The sequence below is a fragment of the Mustela nigripes genome, chromosome 15 (assembly GCF_022355385.1).
Source record: "Mustela nigripes isolate SB6536 chromosome 15, MUSNIG.SB6536, whole genome shotgun sequence".
Taxonomy (NCBI): domain Eukaryota; kingdom Metazoa; phylum Chordata; class Mammalia; order Carnivora; family Mustelidae; genus Mustela; species Mustela nigripes.
In genome coordinates, this window is record NC_081571.1 from 28,630,805 (window position 1) to 28,645,103 (window position 14,299).

The 14,299-nt window shown below is 37.5% G+C and overlaps 1 protein-coding gene across 1 annotated transcript in view; it reads right to left on the reverse strand.

The window, feature by feature from the left end:
* Positions 1-14,299, reverse strand: part of GTF2F2 (general transcription factor IIF subunit 2) — a 152,861-nt gene that overhangs the window by 57,633 nt on the left and 80,929 nt on the right. Inside the window, exon 5 of the mRNA XM_059377775.1 lies at positions 7,740-7,821. Within this exon, the coding sequence (XP_059233758.1) occupies positions 7,740-7,821 (82 nt within the window). The remainder of the gene's footprint in view (positions 1-7,739; positions 7,822-14,299) is intronic.

The window sequence follows — 14,299 nt, forward strand, 5'->3', positions numbered from 1 at the left end:
CATTTACAAAATAATTATTCTTTACAAAATTTACATGGAAAAGAGTCAAAACTACAAGTACTAAATATATCCACATACTTGTTGAAATGTGGAAAAAAGAAAATGCTTCAGTGTTGTTATTGCATTGAAAAAAATTTTATTTGCAGAAACTTCTTTGGGCCCGAGTCTAGTTCACCCACATGAATCACATCACCCACAAATTACATAAAGATCTACTGAGTGAAGGGGTCCTTTTCCTCTTCTCTTATAATAACACATACTAAGACATTTTTTACCATAATATGAAACATCAGGAATCCAGGCAGGTACAGCCTGGTAACCTCTCCCCAAGAAAGAAAGTGAATCACAAGTTGCTTCCTACTATCTGGTGTCTTTGCATAGAAAAAAGACTCATTTTTTTCTTCTGTAGTCTATATTCTGTTCCCAAAGAGAAAGGTTTTTCTTAGGTTTTTGATGAAAGCCCACAAACACTGAAAAAATTACAAATAAAAATTCTGAGACAAGTATTTTTAGATCAGTTGGTGACATAAACATGTAGAAGTAAAAAGTAACATATTTTCCCATTACTATGACTTTTCTATAAGAAAACACACATTAGGGTGACCGTCTTATCTTTATGTCCCTTTATATTTTAAAGAGTACAACATGAATTAAAAGCTTGGTGAGTGTGTAATTTGTCATTTGACTATTAAAAAAGCCTCAAGGGGGCACTTGGCTGGCTAAGTTGGTGCAGTGTAGAACTCTTGATCTTAGGGTTGTGAGTTCAAGCCCCATGTTGGACAAAAAAAGCCTCAAGATGCTTAAAGTTACTCTTAATAAAACACTAATTAAATAATTTAAAATGACTTTCAGAGAGGGAGGAGGAGGAAGGGGAAAGGGAGAAGAATAGAATCTCTAAGAGACTCTCTACAGAGCCCAACACGTAGTGCTTGTTCCCCAGAACCCCTGAAAGCAAGACCTGAGCCAAAATCAAGAGTCAGATGCTTAACTGACTGAGGGACCCAGGTACCCCATAAATTTTAATTAGTATGTCAAATATGAGTTGATATTAAATATATTTACATTCACCAACTCAAAATAAATTTCCTAATATTATTTAGATCAATTCAAATGTATATCAGGTAAAGAAAAAGTAACAGAAGCTGTGAAATACTTTTTCCTTTTTGTGTTTTAGCTTTTCTTGGTGGCTAAATGGATGCTTGCAGGATTTTATAATGTGATGGGATTGTACAAAGGACAATTACAGCATAGGATTAATTTCTTTCTTGCCCTGAATTTTATTGACTGATGGGTTCATATATTCCTTGCATTTACTGCAGTACTTATTTCCACCTTTAAATGAATAACAGAATCTTACAAACTAAGAGAATCTTACTTATGTTTAATATGGTCTATGTTCATAACTTGTGGCTAATTTATCAGCTAAAATTTAATAGCAGATAGCTACAGTACTTATTACTAAAATTAAATTCCCACTAAAGTAGCACTAATCATTCTTAAAGATTATTTTATGTAAGTGTAAAATATACTTTGTAAATATATACATTATGTTGCTAACAGTGTAGTTCAGCTACTATCTGCAAATATTATATAGTAAGACCTCAATGGTTAAAGAAAAAAACACTGATTTAGGGAAAGGTCTTCTTTGATAAAAAGGCTCTCTCCTCTAGTCCTCTGTAAATGGAAAATACATTTATTTTAAAGTTATTATTTAAAGTTATATTTAATTATAACTTTATATTCTGAAAAACTTTTTGTTGTTGATGAAATGCTTCTGTATTTGTTTTATAATCACTTTCCCCCTCCCAAAGGAAGATAAGGACGTATGGATGTATGCGCATGTGTGTGTGCACATATGCATGTATATATGAATTGAAAAATCAATCAGTCCAGGTTTCAAGTGCAGCTCTGAGTTAAAAAAAAAAAATTTAAGAAGCTGAATGCTGCGGATTCCTACATTTCTGTACCTAGTTTTGCCATTCCTTTCTATTTCAACCCCACAAATACTTCTGGGTATTTATAATTTGTAATGCACTATGCTAAGTGTTCCGAATACAAACAGGAAGGAAATAAGAGAGAGGGAGAAATAAAGAAAAATCCACAGTCCCTGTTCTTACGAAGTTCATAGTCTTGGAGAAGATGCAACAATGCACGCCTAAACAATAGAAAATGTACACATTTATATGTACCATTAAATTGAATAGGTAAGTATGTGGGAACGTAGAAAAGGAAGTGGCAGATCCTAACTGGAGTGCAGAGTTTCGGAAGATACGAGAAAGTTTCACTGAGTAAGTAACACGTGGGTTGATTTGAAAAGCTCAGAAGGATCCTGGCAGAAGTTAGATGAGGTATTCTAGGAAGAAGATGCAGCATAAAACTTAGAAGTGCCCAGCACATCCAGGATAACAATGTGTAGTGTGACACAACTAGATTATGTGTATCAAAAGGAGAACAGCTAAAAATACAGCCAAAAAGTGAGACAAGAGCCAGATTATCCAAAAACTCAAATACCATTATACGGGACTAGGCAGTCAGAAGGAGGCCCTGAAAACCTTGGAGTATATGTGTGAAATATCCAGGTGCCAGGTATCTTAAATACTGACCTGCCAATTCTGTTCTCAAACACTTCTACTTTGATGTCACCTCCATCGGGATATCTGACTGTCCACTGATCAAAAGAACCACTATATTTCTATTCCCGCAACTATCCGGTCAGTAAACAGATGTTTCGGATAATCTGGTTGTGTGTGTGCGCGTGTGTGTGTGTTTTCCTTCAGTTTCAAAAACTGTAAACTCCCGAACCTGAAGGAAAACACACACACACACACACACACAGATTATAGGGTGCCTGGGTGGCTGTGCCAACCTGGTTGGTTATGCGACTGCCTTCAGCTGCCATCAGCTGGAGTCCTGGCATCACGTCTCATCACAGGCTCCCTGCTTAGCAGGGAGTCTGCTTCTTCCTTTGACCTCTCCCCTTTCATGCTCTCTCTCTCTCTCAAATGAATAAATAAAATCTTAAAAAACAAACAACTCTAAACTCTCTGGAGCAAGAACAGTTAACTAGTGATTTTTTAAAATTGAGTCTTACCTCAATGATCTCATGACACATGTGAAAATGTTAAGTGATGATAAACAAAATACAGGTTGACCCTTGAATGGTGTAAGTCTGAACTGCACAGGTCCACTTATATATGGATTTTTCTTTTTTACAGTGCAGTACCATAAATGTATTTTTTCTTCCTTATGATTTTCTTAACGTTTTTTTCTCCTCTGGCTTACTTTATTGTAAGAATACAGTAATAATACATATAACATACAAAATATGTGTTAACTGACTATGTTATTGGTAAGGCTTCCAGTCAACAGCAGCTACTAGTCATGGTTTTGGGAAGCCGAAAGTGAAATGCAGAGTTTCAACTGTGCAAAGGGTGGAGACCCCAACTCCTTGTTGTTCAAATGTCAGCTGTACATGAGATACAACTTACAGCTTATATTACTTTCCTATTTTGATTAATCTACCCATCATTATTCTTCTTGCAGGTTAAGTACTTTCTGCTTTTTTAAGTTTTAATGTAAACTGTCAACCAAGATTTACATTAACATGGACATGGAAACTCTATGGTCTCTCCGGTCCCTCTCCCTTCATCAGTCTGAGGATTCGTAAAATAAGTGCATCCAAGCCACAACACAAGAGCCACCACCATCAGTCTGGGCCTAGAGAAATCCTCTGTCCCATGACCACTTAAGTATGAGATGGGTTCCTAAGTCCTATCAACTCTACCTCCAAATAGCCTCAAAACTTTGTCTTTCTTTTCCCTTCTGATTAGAACCACTTTGTTTAGTCACTTAAACATTTTGTACCTGGGTTATTACATCAGCCTCTAGCTTACCTCACTGCTTTTGGTCTTACATTATGGCCAGGATGACCTATCCAAAACAGAAATCTCTTTGCTTTCCATATAGCTTCAAATTCTTCAGTGCCTCCCTAACAGCCACAGCACAGAGTCCAAATTCCTCACCAAAGCATATTAAGACTCAACAGATAATTTAGCAAGAATATAAAGATTTTCAATATTTTAAACCTTATCTCCTGCCACTTATTCACTCAAAAAAATACTTACTGACCACCTACATGTCATGAACTATTTTTTTTTTTATTTTATTTGAGAGGGGGAGAGAGCATGCACAAGAGAGCGAGTGTGAGCATGAGTGGGGGAAAGGGGGTGCGTGGGAAGGGCAGAGTGAGAGGAAGAAGGAGACTCCCTGCCAGAGAGCCAGATGCAGCGTTCATCCCAGGACCCTGAAATTATGACCTGAGCCAAAGGCAGATGCTTAACCGACTGAGCCACCCAGGTGCCCTGTCATGATCTATTCTAAACATCTGGGGTTGTGTGTGTGTATAAATGAACAAAATAGATGACTGTGTGCACATGTGTCCATGCACACACACACACACCAAAGAACCAACCATGGAAGTTTAAACTATACTAGGGCAAAGCTGGCAATAAATACAAGTAAATTACATAGTATATTACGAGTGGTATGGTCTGTAAGAAAATACAAGTATAGAAAGAAGTAGGTTGGAAAAGCAGAATCTTAGAAGAGACTTTTATTGGAAAAGCAGAATCTTAGAAGAGACTTGAAAGAGGCATGGAGTGAGCCATGCAGCTATCTGCAGAAAGGATGTTCCCAGTAGGAAAGAAAATCTGGTGTAAAGGCCCTGATAAGGAAGTGCCTAGAGTGCTCAGGACTGCTAGGAGCTCACAGTAAGTAAAGGGGGAATGAGGGGAGAGAAGCTAAGGATGGGGAGAAGTGGGAAGAAGTAGAAGCATGATCATGTCGATCCCTGCAGAGAACTGGAAGGACTTAATTTTACTCTGAGTAATGAAGAAAGCATTGTGACTGACCAGTGAGCAAAGGAATGGCATGACTTGACAGATTCGGGAAGAACTGCTCTGACTCCTGCGCTGGCAGCAGACCAGAGTGGGCGGAGACAGAAGGAATGCTGCTAGGAGGCTACTGCAGTGATCTAGGTGAGACTTCATGGCAGATCACGTGGGTGGTGAGAAACAGACTTGTAGATGTGTAGTAATCTAAAGGTACGGTCAGTAAGATTTTTCTGACACACTGGATATATGTGTGTGAAAGAGGATTCAAAAATGTCACCAAGATTTTTGGACTAAGAAAACGGGAGAACAGAGTTTGTACTAACTCAGATGAGAAGGACCACCGGTAGAGCAGGTTTTGGGGGAAAGCCTCGGAGAACAGTTTTTCATGTATTTAAAATGTCTAGTGGACATTCAACCAGGTTCTTGAGTATCCAAGTTTGGAGGTCAAAGCAGAGGTTTAGGGTGGAGATTCTGTTTGTTCTGCCTCAAACAATCCAGCATTCCAGGCTCACACAGAGTTCCCCAATGTCTTCCCCAAGTCTTTATATGAGTGCATCTTTAAAGACATGTCATGTTTCGTCTATTTTATGAAACTCACATGATTATCATCTCCTGAATCACCCTGTTTCCTTAAGTCACTTAAGTAACTGAAATATGTAATGGCTGGTCTCTTAGCCCACTCAAAGGCTGAACAATTTTTGGCAAGAAAAAAAGCAGCCATTTCATTAACACAACAGGCAACCTGCCTAATCTCACCATCAGAAATCTTTACAAACCTTTAAAGAAAATTAGGACCACAAAAAAAGATCTTGGCAAGCAGCTCAGTAACCAGATTTTGTACTTTGCAATTTCACTGGTTATTTGAAGATGGTAAGTGTTCAAAAACACACACTGTATGATCAACTTCATAGGCTAAACACAAAGACAGAAACACCTCCTGCCTGTGTTCCAAAGTTATTTTCAGTTATAAAAAATTTTCATTTTGTCATCCTTTTCCTTGCCCTGGGGAGGCATTTAAATGAAGAATTATTGGACAAGAAAACAGTCTTTGTTTCGTTCCTGAGAGACACACTCTAATCTAATTGAGAAAAGAGGGAAATTAAAAAGATGATGTGGCATTATAGAGGATCCAGCTCAAGCAGCCTTTTTTTTTTTTTTTTAAGATCTATATATTTGTTTTAGAGAGTGAGAGAGAGCACATGCGCACGTGTGGTGGGGGAGTAGGGCAGAGAGAAAGGGAGAGAGAATCTTTAAGCAGACTCCAAGTTGGGCGGGGAGCCTGACATGGAGCGTGATCCCAAGACCCTGAGATCACCACCTAAGCTGAAACTAAGCACTGGATGCTTAACTAACTGCACCACCCAGGTGCCCCTCAAGCAGCTACTTCCAGCTGTGAGAACCCTGCTATCCAGAGAGGCTACCGCTAGCACCCAAACAGTGTGCTCCCCATTATGAGCTCTGGATAGCTATAATCTGCTAAAATTTAAGTTCCACAAGGGCAGAGAGTTTTGCCTGTTTTGTTCACTACTCTTTCACACGGTAGTGCTGAATGAACAAACTTACAATTCTGAAGTACACAAAGCTGAAATACATTCAATATAAAGTATAAAACAAGGGATGCCTTGCTGGCTCAGTTAATACAGCACATGACTCTCAATCTTGGGGCTGTGAGTTCGAGCCCCACAGGAGGTGTAGAGTTACTTAAAATAAAAAAAGCCTTCATGGTTTTAGAAAATTCCTCTCTGAAAGTCAAAAAATAAGAGTACCAAGAATTTGCAATCATTCTCTTCAAATATTAATTACAAAATGTTAACCATATACAACACTGGGGGAGGGAGGATCTAATGTGAAATCTCTAACAAAGTAGTAAGTTTATAAAAAGTTCTCTGTAAATCAAGAGAAAAGGATGATATTCTAGCAACTATACTTGCTTTATACTGTATAGTATTTTAGAAACTTCATTATGCAAAAAGTATAGCCTTTAAAAATAAGATAGTACAAATACATTACATGTGTTTAGAGAATCAAGATTTATAATGTTGACTAGTATAAAAAGAAGTATAAAAACTTGTGATCTCTCTCTGTCAAATAAATAAATAAATTCTTAAAAAAAAAAAAAAAGTTTCACTCCAGGTTATATTAAAAGAGTAGCTTAAAACAACCCAAATACACAGCCAGGTTCTGAAAATTCCCTTGCCAAAGAAACTTACTTTTTTTTTTTTTTTTTAAATTGAAGTATAATTGACATATACCATTTCATTAGTTTCAGGTATTCAACATAATGATTTGAAATATATATATTGCAAAATGATCACAGTAAGTCTAGTTAACATGATGTCACCATATTTACTTCTTGTGATGAGAATTTTTAAGATCTATTCTCTTAACAACTTTCAAAATGCAAAACAGTAATATTAACTATAGTTACCATGCTGTACATTATAACCCCAGGACTTAATTATTATTATTATTTTTTAAAGATTTTATTTGTTTATTTGACAGAGATCACAAGTAGGCAGAGAGGCAGGCAGAGAGAGGAGGAAGCAGGCTCCCTGCTGAGCAGAGAGCCTGATGTGTAGCTTGATCCCAGGCCCCTGAGATCATGACCTGAGCCGAAGGCAGAGGCTTTAACCCACTGAGCCACCCAGGTACCCCCAGGACTTAATTATTTTATAACTAGAAGTTTGTTCTTAATGTAAAAATTAAAGTTTTAAAGTAAAACAGCCTTTGAAGAAAACACTTTCAACATAGCCACAGTTTTCATGCAGTTAAGAAGCAATCTAATATACGTATTTCAATCCCCAAAAGGAAATAGCGGGTATTATCTTAAAGTTAAAGAACACCAACCTTTTTAATCTCATGTAGTTTTCACTGGCCGCAGGTCGGCATTCAGCTCTTTGTACCACTATTCCTTCCAATGAAAGTTTGTCTTGAATGGAAAGAAAAATAAATTAACAAATGTATTCAGAGATAACCCTGACCATTTTTAAGATTTTACCTTAACATACTAACCACAGTAATGATGATTAGAATCAAACATAATAATACAAATCAAAGAACAAAAGGAATACTTGTAAGTTTATAGTAACATCATTGGTCAGAATAGAGAAAGACCTTACTCTTGGTGAGTAAAAAACTTAGCTTGTCAGGTTTGTTTACTGGGCTGCTGCAGCTCCTTGCCAATACAACTTTTATATATTTAACTTTTTATAAAGAGGGTGACTTACTAGGGCATAAAATCAAATTTTAAAAAATTTGAAGGGAGTGGAGACTACAACAAATTTAGCAGAGAAGTAACTTCTGAAAACCCAGCTAGTCTAAACCACTAAAATTAAAGGTAATATGTATCTGTATGTGTGGGTGACCACACACACATGCAAATAAAATTCTAGAATACACCGTGACTAGAATAGCTAGCCTAGAAAATACTATAAACTGGGCAAGGCTAGTTGTCCAGGCTAAACACTGTCTAGGCTATACTGTGTACCACTTCTGTCTGCCAGTTGCTCTTCTATTTTCCAGCAGATTTACTAACTTGGGTATGTCCAAGTTAGAGCTTTAACTGCTATGGATATTTGTCCAAACAGGGGCAATTTTTCCTACCAATAGTAAGAATTCTTAAGGTGACGCTAACACAAAATTCAAGAGAAACCAAAAAGGTAAACAACAGTTAGCACTTACTATGGGACTACTATGGACTAAACACTGGTAAATTCACCTTACAGACCTTAATAGTACACATAAATTATCCCATGACAGCACCAGCTCTCCTACTGTCCGGAAATGTACAACTATGGTTAGGAAGCTATGGTTCAGTCTTGATTTCATGAGAATTCATCCAGGTTTTGAGAAGAGATTCAGGAAATCCTTTGGCTCATCAGCAATGCATTTATGATTCATCTCTTCAGGGCAAATGACTTCGTGCATTCCCCTAACATTAACTAAATGCCTACTATGTAAAGGGCACCATCTAAGCATTTGGAATCAAAGATGAGTAAGACATAGTACTCTTTCCAAGAAGCACAGAGTTTCCTGGGGTGGGGGAGGAGGGCAGATAAATGGACCAAAATGTAGAGCGCAGCTTGTACCACGCCAACATGATTTACATTAGAAAATCTTCCTTATGGTGACTTTTCTTGATTTTGTCTCCAAACTCCAGGAGACTCCTTACCGTAGCCCCTAACTGTGAATGCACAGGCAATCCAATAGTTGAGGAATTCCTCAGTGCAACATATGCAACTAATCTCAAGTACACGCTATCAGATGTCTGGAAAAAGCAATGACGAGAAGCATGCCTACCTTATATCAAAATGTTAGGAAGGAAACAAAACCATAATTATTTTGTATTAAATTTAAATGTCTAAAAATAATTTCCCCTTGTTAATCAGTTTAGTAAGATTGAGATTAAAATCTGAATTTCCCAAATCTTATATTTGAGTTTGCATTTCCACTGAAGTTGAAAATTCTACCTAGAAAAATTACTGGTATAACAATAGCAAGATCTGGGGAATTTCTATGTATAAGATATGTTAAATGCCTGAGAAAGTCCTCTATTAAAACAAAAATCAATCCTTTTAAAAAAACTAAACAACTTAGAATACTATACCATCCCTGAAAACAATTTACTTATATATGTAGGTGTTTCACTGAATACTAAAAGAGCTATCTATTAATACCATCTGTGAATGTTTCCCCACTTATTTAAAGTAATATCTACTTCAGGTAGATAGGCTGAATTCAATTTTTAGTTAAAGGATCTGCTGTCAATGTTCTCCATACAATACCTGAGAGAGTAAGAAGTTTTCAAAGCACCTGCCCATCTCAACTTGGAAACTACTCTCATCACTATTCTCCAATCAAGGTCACTCTCACAAAGCAATAAAATTCACTTCCCCAAACCATAATTTCCTGTCCATCACATCCCCTTTTCAAATCTAAAATAGCTTTCCAATGCTTCTCAAGTGAAAGAGAAGTCTTAATCATCTGCAATGGATTTTCCCACTGACTGGTTGCTCTTAAATAACCCCACATCTCTGTTAGCTTGTTCCCTTTCTCCTTTTTTTTTTTTTTTTTAAAGATTTTATTTATGTATTTGACAGAGACTGCAAGTAGGCAGAGAGGCACGCAGAGAAGGGGTGGTGGGAGCAGGCTCCCCGCTGAGCAGAGAGCCTGATGCAGGGCTCAATCCCAGGACCCTGAGATCATGACCTGAGCCAAAGGCAGAGGCTTTAACCCACTGAGCAACCCAAGTGCCCCCCCCTTTTAAGTAAATTTTAAAAGCCAATTTACTTATGATAAAACCTCCTAAGCAAGATTTAAAGCCTTCACAATTTTTAAAAGCCTTATAGGAAAATGTTTCCATATTCTTTCCACTAACCATGCTTCTTTTCCTCTTCAAAACATTGCTTAAGATTTCGAGGGAAAGATATTAAATACATTATATTTTAAAGGCATCCTGGGGCGCCTGGGCGGCTCAGTGGGTTAAAGCCTCTGCCTTCGGATCAGATCATGATCCCAGGGTCCTGGGATTAAGCCCTGCATCAGGCGCCCTGAGCCTGCTTCCCCCCCCCCACCCCGCCCTCCCACCTGGCTCTCTGCCTACTTGTGATCTCTGTCAAATAAATAAAATCTTAAAAAAAAATAAAAAAATAAAGGCATCTGAAAGCACCCATTTGGACACCACTGCAGTTCATTACAGACCATGTTCATTAATACAGGGACCCTCACTTAAAACCACTTTGTTAGGCCAGTTTAAAAGACCATGAATACTTGAAACACATCAGGAATAACAAAGACATAAAGCATGGCTCCTGTCCTCAAGGAGTAGAGTCTAGTGCAGCCATTCAAATGACTTCTGTGACACAGATTCTTAAAAAGTATTGAGGGCCCCCAAAGAGCTTTTATGTGGGTTGTACCTTTTGCTATTTATCATATTAGAAACTAAAACTAAGAAATGTTGAGAAAATCGGAACTGAAAAAGGCAGAAGCCTTGGTATTATTATGAATAGTTTTGACTTATAGGCTCCTTGAAAAGGTCTCAGGAATCCCTCTACCCAAAAGTTTCCAGATCACATTTTTGAGAGCTGCTGGTCTAGTAGGAGGTATATAAATCATTTTAATACACCAGAATCACTTTTAATAGACCTCCACTTACCCCACTTCTAGATTATCAATGTTCTCAAGTCCCCTCTTTTAAATACAGAGACAGATGCCCATAGCTTGCCCATAGTGGGTAGTTAGGTTCATCTCTAGTACTCCCACAAACTTCTGCTCTAACTATATTAGAACTTGTTTATGCTAGTTTTACTGTTAGTTATTATGCAATTTGGTTATATATTATATAATCCCATTAATTATAAATATGGGGGAAGGAGATGTTTCTATGAAAACCAGGTTTAGTGCTTTGGTAAGACTTAATATAAAAAGTAAGTTGCTTAAAAAAAAAAAAACTACTGTCAAAACACTGGAGAGATAACAGGAGATTAGAAGAGAAACATAAAAGTCTAGAAGGATTCTGCATTCATGTTTCAGTGTCTAAATTTCTGCTCCTTTCTAAGAAGCCAAAATTGTAAATCTAGATTATGGGTTGAATTTTCCCAAGAAAGAGAAAACAGATGTTCAATCAGCGTATTATACTGAAATCAAAGGCCTTATCCTACATGTACATTGGTGGCTATATGTACATTTGAACTCTTAAGGTAAAATGTTTAAGGCAGTAAGAATTCATATTAATATCATTTTATGATTCTCTACTTTTGAATTTACCTGACAGACTACTGGTCCTTCCCTATGGGCTGTGGGACTCCACTGCACTGCACAAAGAAGAAATTTTTAAGGGTTATACGATAGACACACAGGTGAAACAGAAGGACACTGAAGGTGGTGGGAATAGAGTGAACAATGACTTTTGTCCCCTCCCTCTTTCTCTCTGTATGTTTGTGCCTCCTTCTGAATTTCAAACTAAGAGACCCACAGCAGAACTGGATTCTGGGAAATAGTCCAGAATCATTTCTAAATTTTCTCTCCCCCCATGCCCACCTTTTTTGCTAGATCCATTTACTTACTGGTTTCTGTTACTTGCAACCAAAAGAATCTTAACGAGTACGAACACATACCGTTGGTAATAGTATTTTATTGATCTACCCTACCCTACCACCTACTTTCAGAAAAAAATTGAGAGAAAATTTTAAAGGTTAAGTATACGAAACACATGCTATAAAAAAAGAACTTAAGAGTTTCTAGTTCTGATTCTGTCACTAAACAGTGAGGTAGGTCCCTTTGGTGAGGCTACTTCCCACCTCTCAGCTTCAGCATCTATGTAAAGAAGTTACTGTGGGATCTCAGATCTAGTTCCAAATCTCTTTCACTTAAAAAACTGGACTTCTCAAAACAAAAAACAAAAAACAAAACAAAAAACCCACCAAAACCTAAAACAAAACAAACAAAAACTGGCCTTCTCTTCCAACTGGAGATGTTTTATCATTTCATTAGTGTTTACTTTGGTTGGACTTAGATTTTCTAAAAGACTTAGATGTAATTAAACTTTCTTTGAGGAGAAATTAGAAACTTTCTGGGAACAGCAATAACAACAAAATGCTGAGGAACTTCTGCTCTAAGCTAGATCTTCCTGCTCTTTATCTCAACTGAGATAGACTATGTTGAAGAAAGAGAAAAATAATGGATAGGCTCTTTTTACAAGTTAAGGGCATGCCTGGCTGAAACAAGTTACAGTAATAAACAAGCTTGAAAGATGTTTATTAGCATTGGCATGTAATTAATGACAGGCAGATATGTTAGGAAGATGTTAGGCATCAGGAAGTTATAGGCATTCATTTCCACAAAGCCACTCTGGATCCAGTTCAATGTGGAGGCCTTTAAGAACACGTCCAACTCCAGTTAAAACACAGATAAGTAGGCTAGGAACGAGACTTGGGACTGTTCTTACAACTTTTGAAGCTACTCTCCTGGTTCTATTTAGATCACATCTGTGTCTATCATCTGGAAAAGGACTGAAGAAAAAATATTTCCACAGAGCAGGTGAATTTAAAAGGTAAACCATTTTAAATATTCCTATTAGTTTCCAATCTCTTCACTTAAAATCTTTTCATGGAAGTTTTTTGCCTGTGGTTCACAGGGTAAGTAAGGCCTATCAATATAAACTACTTGGCATAATAACAAGCCAGTGAGGCAAACCTGCAACCTATTTAATTAAGGTGATCCTTATTCTATTCAAATTTGTGAACTGGTGTTCTGATCTTTGTTTAACCTTCAAAAATTTTAGGAATAAATGTACATGTTCAGATTTCGGTAAACCTACAGAGTTAGGACTTGATTATTTACCCCAAAAGTAACAAATGAGCAATCGTATAAATATTCCCCAAAGTTATTTATGTAATGTTTTCATATAATATTCAAATTATAAATATGCCTAATACACTGGAAATTCCCAATTCTAACCATATACTGAAACCATATTTTGAGGACTAGACCTAAGCTTTAGAAAACAGTTCAACCTCCGCACTCATAGTACTACTCTTCAACAGTTCCTCTATGGACTAAAGAAGGCTGTAGGTACATTCTTATACAAGGGACATCGTAATGCTGATCAAAAGTATCTGTGAATGATAAGAGTACTTGCCCAGGAGTAGGAGGAAAAAAAAACAAAACCCAAAGAACTGGTTAGTTTAAGTACAAAATCAAAGAAAGACACCTCAAGGGCACCCGGGAGGCTCAGTCTGTTAAGCCTATCCCATTCTTTTTTTTTTTTTTTTTTAAAGATTTTATTTATTTATTTGACAGAGAGAGATCACAAGTAGGCAGAGAGGCAGTCAGAGAGAGAGAGAGAGGAGAAAGCAGGCTCCCTGCTGAGCAGAGAGCCCAATTCGGGACTCGATCCCAGGACCCTGAGATCATGACCCGAGCTGAAGGCAACGGCCCAACCCACTGAGCCACCCAGGCGCCCCAAGCCTATCCCATTCTTGACTTGGGCTCGGGTTATGATCTCAGGGTCATGAGATCGAGTCGCCTCAGGTTCTGTGCTCAGGGGGAAGTCTGCCTGAGATACCCTCTCACCCCGACCCTTCCCTGCACCCCCACTCATGCTCTCCTTCTCTCTCTCAAATAATACATACGTAAAACTTGGAAAAAAGGATGGAAGCCTTAAAGACAAAAGAATCCGGACTGTTCTATCAGTCTACAGAAGCCATAACAGACTTTGGATCAAGGAAATAACTCAGTGAATGAGCTTCTTAAGAACAAACATTTTTGTTTTAATGTTCACAAAGCAAGTCCACAAGTTATTTATTGCTCCTCCTATAACTCAGATCACAGTCTCCTTTATGATTGTTACCATCACATATCTAATTAGCCAATATAAAAACCTCTTGAATACAGATGTGGGCATGACA